Source organism: Crassostrea angulata, chromosome 10 (assembly GCF_025612915.1).
Source record: "Crassostrea angulata isolate pt1a10 chromosome 10, ASM2561291v2, whole genome shotgun sequence".
Classification (NCBI taxonomy): Eukaryota; Metazoa; Mollusca; class Bivalvia; order Ostreida; family Ostreidae; genus Magallana; species Magallana angulata.
Window position 1 is genome coordinate 4,755,666 of NC_069120.1, and position 12,996 is coordinate 4,768,661.

Genomic DNA, 12,996 nt, shown 5'->3' on the forward strand with positions numbered 1-12,996 from the left:
TCTAAAAATACCAGTTTTATTAGAAACTTAAAAATATGTAGCAATATAAACAATACAATTCTCAAACATAGAAGGCCATGGAAATGAACGATTATTGCACAACGTTTGACCAGTCACACCTAGCTCGGAGAACAGGCGTTGTTTTGGCGCGGAATCCCACTGTCTCCCCAGGGACGGAAATCGACACACGACCCCCACACACCCCCACACACCCCGCCCAGCCGCGGCTGCTATTGCTCTTATCGAAGTAAAAAACGTGAAAAATTAGCAGTGGTTCGGTGCTATGGTGAAGACAGGCTGCTCCGTGGTGTTTTAATGTTTGTTGTACTTAGACGGAAGGTAATGTGTTATAAGAAACTATTTCAAACGTGATTTTCTGAATTTAGTGTTCGTATTTGACCATTGAGCAGCCTCCATAGAAGTTGACAGCAGTAGTAATGAGACCAGCGGGTAGTTGTCTGTCAACCCAGACCCCCAGTACATGACAATGAACATGGTGTGTATATAAATAGGCTCTATCAAAATGATGCTGACATTCCATAGAAAACCTAACCCAATCTGTATATATACATATAGACCGTAATAAAAAGTGTACGAATATATATAATCTTTTGTACGAACATCCTCTTGGAAAAATTATAACTAATATAAAAATAATTTAACAGCTTAGCTATATAACATGATATATGTGTGGAATATCTACTGAACAATAAATCTCCACTATCTCTCATTTGTAGAATAAATCACTCTACTATGGGACTGTAGTACGATAATTGATGCCCTCCAAAATAGTCATATGTAAATAAAAAAACTAGGTGACACAGTCACTGATGGCAACATGAACCAAACCCAGCTACGACCGTGAACATGGAGTCGGGTTCATGTTCACAGGATGAACACCAGAAATATCTCATGATCCGAGGAAAAGTCAATCGTCTATGTTTAAACACGCAACGTGTCGTCGTCCGGCGCTAAGACCTCTAGGACCTATCTAATTAGCCAACAGCATGTGTGGAAACTGCGCTGTATATGAAATGTTATTTAAATTAATCCCATCCATGAACGACTTATCCGACTCCGGTGACACGGCCGTTGAATTGGCGGGAGACCCCAGCGGCGGAGAAGCGGGCATATTGTAGTCGTAGGAGTGTCCAGGAACCAAGCCATGACTTGTCATTGGGGATCTGATGAGGCCGCTGTCACTGAGAGGTGAGGACGGGCTGCCGCCGTGCTGCGGCGACTGGAGCAGATGCTGCTGTTGCATCTGTTGCAACTGCTGGTGGTGGAGTTGTTGCTGGGATAGGAACACGCGGTTTTTCTGATCCATGTAGAACTCCAGTCGTGGGTCCCTTGGGGACAGGGACCGTGGTCGCTGGGGAGGAAATCCACTTTGAGGGTGGAGTACTGCTGTCCGCTGACGGAAGTAGTTGCCCAGCTCTGTCGGGGACAAGCGCGTGGGTCTTTTAGCGTTTGTTTTCAGTTTCGTGGATCCAAACTTTGTCTGGGCAAACGAGGCTGCTGTAAACTGGGGCACGACGTTGTCCTTTGAGACGAGGGTCGCCGGCTGCGCGGGTCTGGATAATGTGGAGTTAAACAGGGAGCTAGACGGCGACGTAGACGCGCTAGCAGACCACCCTTTTGATGACGTAGGCGATGACGGAGACAACATGACAGGAGATAAACACAAGTTGTTCAGAGAGGCCGACAAATTGTCAATCGGTTTAAAACACTGCGCATCCGGGTTAAACGTGCGCCCCGCCGCCTGGACCTCACGGTCAGCTGTTTCAGTGCTGTCATCTTTTCTATCACTGTACAAAATCTTGATTTGACCTTTCTCTCCGATGCGGTAGGAGACCTCTGCAGGGTCGATCCAGATGGTGAGTTCCTCTGGGAGATAAGACTTGACTTCCTCCAAGGAAAGTCCACACTCGGTCGCTGCGTGGGTAAAAACAGGGTCGACATTCTCTCCGTTCATTCGAACACACCTAAAACCCGAACCTTTGAAGGGTTTGTCCGGATACCAATGGCCCTGAAACTTTTTCTTCAATCCTCTTTCTAATTCCTCCGCTAGCATATCGACTCTCCTTCTGGGTAATTTGTTGTACAAATAAGAAATAACAAAGTTAAGAGCCACTGAAACTTCCACGTGCATTTTGTCCGTTTATGGGTATCCTGTGAATATTGTTGTTTTCCAAAAAGTTTGTTTCAACTCTCTTTATTTGGCACAGCAAATCCGAGGATCGCTGAAAGTGAAATAAAAAGAAATGTTATATTGACGATAGTATACGTCGATAGTTAGAATGAATCAATACTGCTCGGCGTGTCTTACATGACACAGCTGTTATTTGTAGATGTATAGGTGTTTGTCGATACCTAAACATGATAAACACTCCCCCCCTCCTCTCCAAGAAATAGTTTCTTTAACACCGCTAAAGGTTATCATGACAGCGAAGGTTAAACGCACTAAGAGTCGGTGTTCGTAGTGCTAGAATATTTTGGTAAACATCATCTTGGAGATTTGCTGTCATTGTTAGGAGACTAGGATTTTGATTGGCCGGAGAACAAGAGAAATTTCAAGCATCTTATTGTTTTCCCTCTCGATGTTTTCAGCCTGATTGTATGTACGCTGTGAGATGTTTGGGATTGTTGGTAACCCCCGAAGTGAATAAGGCAGCAATCATTTAAATGCTGCTGTTGAAAGCGGAGTATTATTTCTGAATGCATTTTCATGACAAAACAACCCACTGTATCAAAAGGAATCCATAGATTAGCGTAGTATTGACGTCACGGCGGGATAGGAAGCAGAAGATAGTAACATATTGATGAGTACTAGTAAAGTGTTTGTCCAACTTCATTAAATCTTACACGTGTGATTCCGCCTGACTTTTAAGGAAGAAATGCCGCGACCAAAATAACCATTAATGATTCTTATTTTTCAGAATTGATCCCTCTCTACAGTTAATATAGAAATAAACTCTCACTCTAACCTAGGTGTAAGCTACGTTTTCTGATGAGAGATAACAGTTATCGTAAAATTACCCCTATTTATCGGGCACCAGCCGGTACAAGTTGTGTGTAGATGTATGAATTTATTGCGGAATCCAGACAGCATATATAGTCAAGTGAGGGTGTTTTTATTTCTCCCGAATCTATTGCATTTGTTATACTCTTTCTTGCGTGTTATCAGGGGTAATACAGTATGCATTGAATACCATAACATTATTGCGAAGATAATGTTGAGGTAAATATAGGCTTATGACGTAAAACCAGCTATTTCACCTTCAAACTCCAGATGATGAGCCAAGGGAAAAAATCCCAAACACTGAATGTCACTCACATATCTCGCTGCAGATACAAAGTATGTAAGGGCAGTTTCAAAAACACTTCTTTCAAGCTGACCTGGGCTAACAATCTAGATCCGACAGTATATCTTATCACCTATGTTTTACCATATGGTTAATTGAATAAAACGTAACACGTTTACAGGTACTAAAAGTAATATGTTTTGTATATCTTACCTTTTTGTAGGGTTTTTTTTATCCCGTTTGAATAACACGAGGGGAGTAGAGTTTATACATTGGTACACGAGGCGACTGCGGTCCGGTGTTTGAGGGACGGTTTCCCTCCCCGTATGTTTATCTGTCTTTATGGATGTCGTGGTTAGCAGTGCTATAAATACGGAACTCATTAATATTCATGAGCTCGCAATAATACATAATTACTGTGCGATGTGTGGTATTTCTACGGTGGTATAGTGAACTAACAGATGTTTTCGATTATGTGAGGTACTAATTGTAAAAAGATATTATAGAGATAATTAATAAGCGGTTTGAGGTGTTATTTACAAAAAGTCTTTTCAATCAAACTGAAGCAGACGATCAAAATTCATTGATTTCATTAACGATCCTTTTCTTATGGGCGAACTTTAACCTGGCCATAGATTATGCTAATCGATTTAGTGTCTTGTACCAGATTGCAATATATTTTTGTTGAATTGACATAATTGATGGTTCGATTTAATAAGATGTATACATGTAAATCATGTTTTGTTTTGTTGTTTTTAAAAGTTTGCCGTTAAAAACATCGTATATTGAGATATAACGCTACGTCAACATAAAATATCCAGGTTTTATCTTGCATTACATTTTTCATTCATTTTCCCATACTTACACATATTTAAACATCTATTTAAGCGCTTAAATAACAAATAAAACGTAGGTACGTATTGATGTGAAAGTGTTTGCTTGAGGTGTTGTTTTTAATCGCTTTACAATCATTACACACCTTGTAAGGTACAAGAGGAAGTAGAACTAGGTAGTTGATAGATCAGTACCTGTACAGGCAAGCGCATGTGATGCATCGAGTGTATCTGGTCACCGGCTGTGAACGTTTGATCTCGAACGCGACCAAGTGAGCAGTTTTAATGTCATTGTATATCGTTTGAATCAAATGTGCATTCCCTATATCTGTTGAATATCGTCAGTCTTTTAGTTGAGATAACTTGCATTTTTTTCTTTTCCTTTTTTTGTGGAAATATGAATTCAGTACACATATATTATTAAATGATACTACGGATCATATATGTAGACTAAGAAGCGACTAGCCATAAGTGTGGTCGCGAACACGGGGATCTTACCTGTAATATAAACCCCCGAATCCCTATTTATAGTTCAAATATATTATAATCGATATTTCTATGAGATTAGAAATTTCAGCTTTTATTCGATATGCAGGCGACTGCCCAATGTGGGTTTTAACAGCCATGGTCTACTTTTTATCTAATTAACATGATTAAACTCATGTGATAGAACTTTATTAAGATTCCATAATTGTTGAATTACGTCAGAGGAGACCTGTTTGTTCATTAGAATGAAGAATGGTATTCTCTGCTCGGGCAGGTCTATTTCGGAATCCATCAAATTAAAGCAATTTTATGTTTGCACACAGGTTAGAAATTAAAAAGGTTAAAATAAGAGCTGTTCATACCGAGAAAGGAACCGAAAACTTCTCTGGATTTAGGAAAGAAACTCTCTCTCTCTCTCTCTCTCTCTCTCTCTCTCTCTCTCTCTCTCTCTCTCTCTCTCTCTCTCTCTCTCTCTCGTGAATGTACTTACGTCATTTCTACATAAAGAAATTGTACTTTTGTTATCAGTTTTGTAATGTAAATTAATAACACCTGGCTTTTTCTGTGTAAGTCTGATGGCTTTATAGACGTTACAAAACCATACATGTTAAGTTTAATTTAATACGATGTGACATATGGGTATTCAAAATGATTGGTAAATATCAAATTAATGCTACTGGAACCTTTCTGGTGTTTTGTTTTGTTTTTCAAAATAAGGGTTGGAGCAGATCGGTTTAGAAAAATAAAATATCCATCGGTATGAAATAAAGTTTTAAAAGGTATTTAATTTTGCCAAACCCTAATCCAAAACTCAACACAGGATGGGTATGGATGAGGGGGTTGGGGTGGTGGTAAGATAGAATTGACTACTTTCACCAAATTCAACTGTTTATTTAAAATTTCTTAGAAAAAAGGGAAGGAGAAGACTTTTCTTGAACATATTAGTTACATAAAGCAAGAAAACTGTCCATTCCACCCCATCACATCTCTTGGCCTCTTACTGGGTCCTTTTAAAGATAGAGCTGTCTGGACCATAAATCGTTTTCGATTTGAACAAAAATTTATCAATCGTCTTAAAAATCATAAAACTTCATGTACCATTAGTTTTAAGAAAGTCGTTTACCACACATTTATTCTTTGACATGCAATTCGCTGTGATTAAACTACATTCGGTCAGTTTCTGTAGTCTTATGTAAGGAGTCGGGACTGCGAATAGTCACGATTTCTGATATGTCCTAAATAAGGCCTTGCCCCACACCTTATGGCTGGTGTGTACATAGCTCGCCGTAACAACCAGGTAACTGGACAGGTTGGTCACGTGATCTAGCACTTGATGCGACCCTTGTCACAGTTGAGTAACATGGTCGTAACATTTATGGGTAGCTCGCAAGCAATCCCGCAAAATGGAACTTAAAAGATATTTACCCCTCCTTCCAACCAATTTGTGGACATCGTTTCTATGGCATTTTAACATGGGTAATTTTTGTCATGGTTGTTAAGGTTTTAATTTGTAGAAGAAAACAAATTCGGTTTTTGTTTTTCCGGGGGAGGGATGTGCTTTATGGATCTGCGTCTATATTTACTGCACTCGTTACTACAAATCCCCGGGATTTATCCTGTAGATAGATATTATTTAAAGAGTGTACATGTATCAATGACATCCCCCTTTAGCGTTCCAGCACAGCTGGGAATGTTTTATATAAAGTTTATAAAACAACAACCTGTTTTGTGAAAGGTCTTCTCAATATCCATATACACGATCTTAATAGTATGAAATTCACCAAGTCCATGGACAATAAAATGATATAATTTTTTTACCATGACCATCCTTTTATGATTTTATTTTTCAAAAAAATACTCCCAATCCTATTCCATATATTGTGTTGAAGTTTTTGCTTAGTTTATCGTGATCAAGTTTCTCAGATTATTAACAATGGTTAGTGGTTCAATCTTATGGGGAATTCACGCGAGCCAAACAACTCAAATAAGAATAGTCAGAGTTATAAATCATCCCCATATTAACAACAATAGAATAGAGTATCTTAGAGAAAAAAGTGGAGTACCTTTAGTTCTTCAACAGAGGAGTTTATAAAAATATTTATCATTTTAATTGAAAATCAACCTATTAGGGATTGTAAATTCTAATTAAAAATAGGGACAATTTTCAAAAGTATATTTCTTTTTTTCTGCATACAAGAGGTTCAGCTGGCGCCTTCTATTTAGAGTCCGAGATCGGTTTAGTGTTTTATCTCTTTGGTGGCAGATGGTCGGTAATTCAGTACTGTGCAGGCGAACCCATCATTTCCCTATATAAAATTATTCAGATGATTTTTATAGGGTGTTTATAAATCTATGAATTTGTTTTTTTAATTTTCCTTTCATGAAAAATGAGCAAGCACGCATTCCAGAACAAGGGAAACATCGATTCCTGTCCCCACTGAATCAACATGACCAATGTTGGTCCCTTTCATAGTCCATCATGAACTATCAATCTAATATCCTCTTATATTTTTAAATGTATTTCTTAATCTATATTGGCCGTTGCTTAACTAAAAGAACTAAAATACGCACTATATTGTGATATTTAGAAATATAAGTGATAGCTAGCTTATGTAGTGAGTGCTTGATGGTCTTGGTCCAGTTTAAACGATATAAATATTAAAAAGAAGAGTTTTACAGGAAACTATTTAAATTCTAAAGTAAAAAAATGTATGGAATTTTTCTTCACTATAAATAATCCATTCTGTAAAAAAAATATTTAGGTAGATCTGATGGTTAGTTTGTTGACCCCCCAGCCTCCTTAAAATAACATTGATATACATGTAATTGGTTGGTGTACGGTTGGGGCATACAGTGTTTGCCGTATGTGTCATTCTGTCTCCTATCCCTGCGTCACACTTTGCTCTTTGAACTTTCTGACCGTCCGTCAAACTTTGCTGTTTCTGTCCGTCCGTTAAATTTCGTTGTCTCCTGTCCGTCCGTCAGACTTTGCTCTTTCTGTCCGTCCGTAGTTTCGTTCAATCAGACGCTCGGCTGTCTCCGTAAATCTTCGACGAGCAGAGATTTACGGAGACAGCCGAGCGTCTGGTTGAACGAGACTAGATCGTCCGTCAAACTTTTCTTTTTCTGTCCGTCCGTCAAACTTTTCTGTTTCTGTCCGTCCGTCAAACTTTGTCTCACTATTTACCTCCAGTTCAATAGATGTTATAGGTTTTTTTTTATTACACGTTAAACAAAGATATAGATATATATGGATGTGAGCAGGGTTTTTTTTTTTTTATCATTGACCTTCCTTGGTAGAAACTTCCATTTTGACTACATTATCCCTTTATTTCCATTGAACACTGCTCAAGGTACTTCTAGATTTAAAACTACATTTGGATGAGTGTAATTCGACTTAATCTATAATTGTTCATCTCCTTATTCTATGACATTGATCTCGCTATTCCCTAGTTCCAGTTTAGTTAAGTTTCTACGACGATTATCGTGATTTTCTCATACTTTGTAGATACATAAGGGTATCTACGCGATTCGACTGTATAACGTAGTAGTGGTATACCATAATTTTATGACCCTGACTTCTCCTATGACCTTAATAGAACTAAAATGTGAATCTGTTTTATATATTTATATGAGCTTCAACTTTTCAAGATAGTTTTTATGATCTTCATCACAAGATATGTATTGTGTGAGCAATTCAGTTACATTTAATTCATTTATTTCTGACCTTGACCCTCCTTAGTTTAAAAATATTTTATTGACTAAATGCAATAGGGTTGGACAACAGACATAGCCTATGTATATTCTCTCAATATTACTAATATATATTAATGAAAATGCATATGATATTACATTATATTATTCTTGACCTTCCTTGTGATCATGACCTAATTATTCTTTATTCTGTAATTACCTTAGTCTGACAATATTGTTTATCGACAGTTACACCGAGTGTTATATTTAATATCATATATAAAAATATCATATATCATATACTGGTTTCATTACCATCATATTAAGAAATAATATAGATGTGCCTACATAATTATCTTTCAGCCGAATCTCGAGTTATTTTGTGCATAATATCATTACATTACATTATTAATTTATCACACAAAACTGTTCTATTGTATGCGTATTTATATGTAATCATAATTGTTACATGTAATGCTCCTTGAAACCCTAATTTGGAAATAAATTCTATCTTATCTTATTATATTCTATTGATTCTATTGTATTACGATCTCAGACCGTACAAAGATGCGTGTTGCTTTCATCTTGCCACACAATTGTACCACCAAGGGGAGCATTCATACTATCACTTTAATGATATTTAACAGTATTTCGAAGGGAATGAAGTTGATGATGAAATAAAAGATTTTTCTCACCCCAAACACCAAAATGATATGGGGTGGTCGTTTATTATTTTAGTGACACCGGGTATGACCGTGTGGATCTACATAGAGGATTGCAGCCTCTGACCACGGCTGTACACTATATCTGTCGCCTTCTCACAAATCGAGTTTGCCCGACTTCAAGACGCTGTGTAATCCCGGACCTGGAGCAGATTGATTTTGTCCTGATGACGCAAGTTGACGAGAGCCCCGAATAAAGGCCCTGTAGAGGTTGTAAATGGCCGCCATTATTACCATCCTTGAAAGTAGAAAAATCAATTCCCCATAAACATCTATACAAGACATGAGATCGACCCAAGCCCTCTCCATTTGTTCGTCCTGTGTTTGTAAACATCGATATACAAGAAAAATATGTTACCGATTACAAATATGTTACCCTGATCTAGATGTTCTTTTTTTTCGGGGGGGGGGGGGGTGTTGTGGTTAATGTTCCTAAAACAACCAAGTAGGCAATAACCAGGGGGAGGAATTCTATAGTTCAAGCGTCATTTACACTGTTTTCTTAAACAGTTTCTTAAGAAGCCTATTCTAGGAATATTTGAATTATTACAAAAGAAAGCAGTGACCCAGGAGACCAGATAAACATGGATTCGTTGGAGGAGTCACTTTACTTGTCAGCAACATACAATATATGGACATATACAGAAAAATTCCCCGGGGAATAGCCTTAATTGAATACACATAGTAACTGTCTTTTGTCCTCCTTTTTCTTAGAAATCCATGGTTATGTACTTTGGTCCGAAAATAATAAATAACTTATCTGTAAAAACCACAAAGATTCACAGAAAAGTCACGTGTTTTATTTTTTTTTCATTTGAGAACTGTGTTTTTATAACTACGTTGCATGTAATCCGGTGTTCATTCAACAGTGGCAACCAACGACAACATAATGATGATAGAACTCACGTGTCGACTCTCAATTTACATATACAAGGTATTGGAGAAGACTGCCTGGAGACAGCGGTTGGGTTATTTCCTCAAACGTCGTTTGTATCATTTCCCGGCAACATCATGATATATGTTAATATCTGTTTGTGTATAAGTCTACATTTGACCATTTTACATAATAAATGCAGTATGTTCCGTCTTCAATATGATAGACGTACATTTCAGGTGATTGTTAAGGCAGAATTTGGTCATGTTCACTTGGTATATATCATTTTCTGATTATAGCATAGTGTATGTATATTTCGGTTGTTGGCAAGGCAGAATTGGGTCATTTTTAGTAGGTTCTAAATGTACCAGTTCATGGCTATTGCGTTGGTAAATTACTAGACTATATCAAATTTTTTCCCAGCCTTTGTGGGACAGCATTTGGTCATTTTTACCTCGTGCTATGTGAGTGCAAACAATGAAAGTTCCCAAGTTGATTCGTCGACTTGAGTGGATTAAAACGCCTGCCATTAGTCTTGAGTCGCGAAATTGACAAAACAGTAACAAGGTCTTGAGATCTTATCACCACGAGCGAAGAGAATATATTATTTTAAATCAATTACAATTTTTACGTAAGTGATATAATCTTGTGCCGAGTTCCATTATCTTTATCGGGCTTATGGCTGAATTAGAACAGAGCGATGTTTGCTGACGCTCTGACAATCGACAAATCTAGGCATTTCTCTGGTGTCTTTAAATGGGAGGAGACCCGTTCGTTAAAGGCGACACATTTCCTTCTTGTACCGAGATCAATCAATTTATTACAACTGGCAGTAGATATGGTAGTAACAACGCTTATTTACAAGGATAACTATCGTTTTAACAAACAACTTGTTTACCGGGTACATTGCCAAAAACGGAGGTGTAATTGGAAAAGGAAATTATGCCATAATGTTGACACTGAATAATTATTGATTATTTATAATGCATCTGTTGCAAAAACAAAAGAATCAAATAGTACTTTTTTCTTTATTGTCATGTTGTTTAAAGTGAAAATAAATTTAAGAAAAACTGGTATTGTTATATCTAATCAAAGTACTGAAGTACTGTCGGGAGTTGATTTTATCGATTATCATTTATTTTAAAATCAACTTATCTTGCGTGGCAATTAGTTTCTAGTTTGTATTAAAATTACGCACTTTTTATAATATGAATTTTAATTAGACTTTTCAGACAAGAATTTAGAGAAACCCCATATGAATCATGTTGTGTAATATTCAAAGATAGATTTCAAACTATGTATTAGTTATCGAGACAATTCTAAAAATTGTATGGATCCAAGCACTATTGGTATTGAACTCCAGTCTCGTTCAACCAGACGCTCAGCTGTTTCCGTTTATCTCCGACAAGCAAGAGAGTCTCTCTGTTTGTCGGAGATTTACAGAGACAGTCGAGCTTTTGGTTGAACGAGACTATATTAAACTCTGGCGTAGGAACACATGAGACTACATAAATATCTAAATTGTTCGTATTATATAAAATCTTACTATTTTCAAAGTGTTTATAGATAAGTTTCCTTGAAAAACAATGCTTCAGCATACATTACATCGAATTTTTGTATTATATTCAAGAACTAAGACTTGTCAGCGGTGATGATTTGTGCTTAGGTCCAAACACTGTTTCACTTTCGGTTTGCCAGAGTGACTGCATAGGAGAGTTGATTAAAATCAACTCCCAAAAATGGATATTTTTTGTAAAACAAAAAAACAGAAAGGATTGTATATACTTACGAATCGTACGTATCGCTAACGAATAAACGCGAATAATTTGTTTCTGGTTGTAACGGAGCATCTGATTGGATAGAAAAATTTAGTTTAATTTGTATAACCTGGTTTGCACGTCACACGACACGTCAAAATGCACTAACGTCAAAAACGTACTAATCTGCTTGACGTTACTTTTGAATTTTTAAAGAGATAAATATCATTTTTAAACGTAAAACGCAATTTGTATGGTAAATAACAGAAAATTAGATTATAAGGAATGAACTCAATATCTACCCAAATTATACTCGTATAACCTGGGTTGGAGCAATTACGCTGTTTATAATCCGCTTCGCGAATTATAAAGCGTAAATTGCCCCAACCCAGGTTATTATATAAATAGTGCCTGTTTGGGAGGGTAACAGTTGAAATTGACACTCCGAGAAAGCCATTGTCAACCGACGCGAAGCGGAGGTTGACAATGGTTTTCGAGGGGTGTCAATTTCAACTGTTATCCTCCCAAACAGGCACTATTTATTTTGTTATACTGAATGTCTTTTCTAAAATTTTTAAGAAAATTTTACTGCTTTTATATAGGAATAACGTGAATTCTACAGCGAACCGTACGCGCATAATTTTCGCGCATGTAACATTTTTTAATATTACCCGTTGTCAAGTGCGTTGCTAACGCTGAGGGTAATAGTAAATATTATTAACTGCGTCTTAACCAATCAGATTTCAGTATTTAACATGAAAGTATAACAAACGAGTATAACATGGGTAGATATTGGGTTCATTTCTTCAATAAACGCGTTAGTTTCGCGAATAAACGCGTGACTTTCGAGACATAACGCTTAACTTTAGCGAATAAACGCGTTAGTTTTGCTTATGAAAAACACTGATTGAAACAGATATATATTAGTTTTGAATAAATTCCTATTATTCATTAATATTATATCATCCGTTTAACATCGATTTATCTAAACAAAATTATTTATTTTTGTATTTTGATTTAGATAAATCCTATAAAACATCATATAACTGTTAGATGTTAGATGGTCCAAGTAGAAAAGGAGGTAGAGCATCCCTTTTTTATTTGTTCACAGACTCTATGTTCGAACAAGCATTCATTAATAATCTTTTTTTGCTAAATCTTTAAAATCTTACTGCTGTTTTTCAAACAACATATGTTATAAATTCAGAGGACGAATTTATGTTATATTAATGAGAATAATGCTTTAAAAAATGTATTGATTAAACTTATTTTAATTCACAGCTCGACTCTTTCTGATATATATGTGTAACACCGAAACTCAACATG

The 12,996-nt window shown here is 36.6% G+C and overlaps 1 protein-coding gene across 1 annotated transcript; it reads right to left on the reverse strand.

Annotated features, from left to right (window-relative positions):
* LOC128167496 (protein Tob1-like) lies at positions 1 to 3,679 on the reverse strand. The gene is made up of 2 exons (XM_052833253.1): positions 3,519 to 3,679; positions 1 to 2,243 (listed from the first exon to the last, which is right to left on the reverse strand). Exon 2 carries the CDS (start codon positions 2,150 to 2,152, stop codon positions 992 to 994), a length of 1,161 nt encoding a protein of 386 aa, XP_052689213.1. The 5' UTR covers positions 2,153 to 2,243; positions 3,519 to 3,679; the 3' UTR covers positions 1 to 991.
* Positions 3,680 to 12,996: the final 9,317 nt, after the last annotated feature.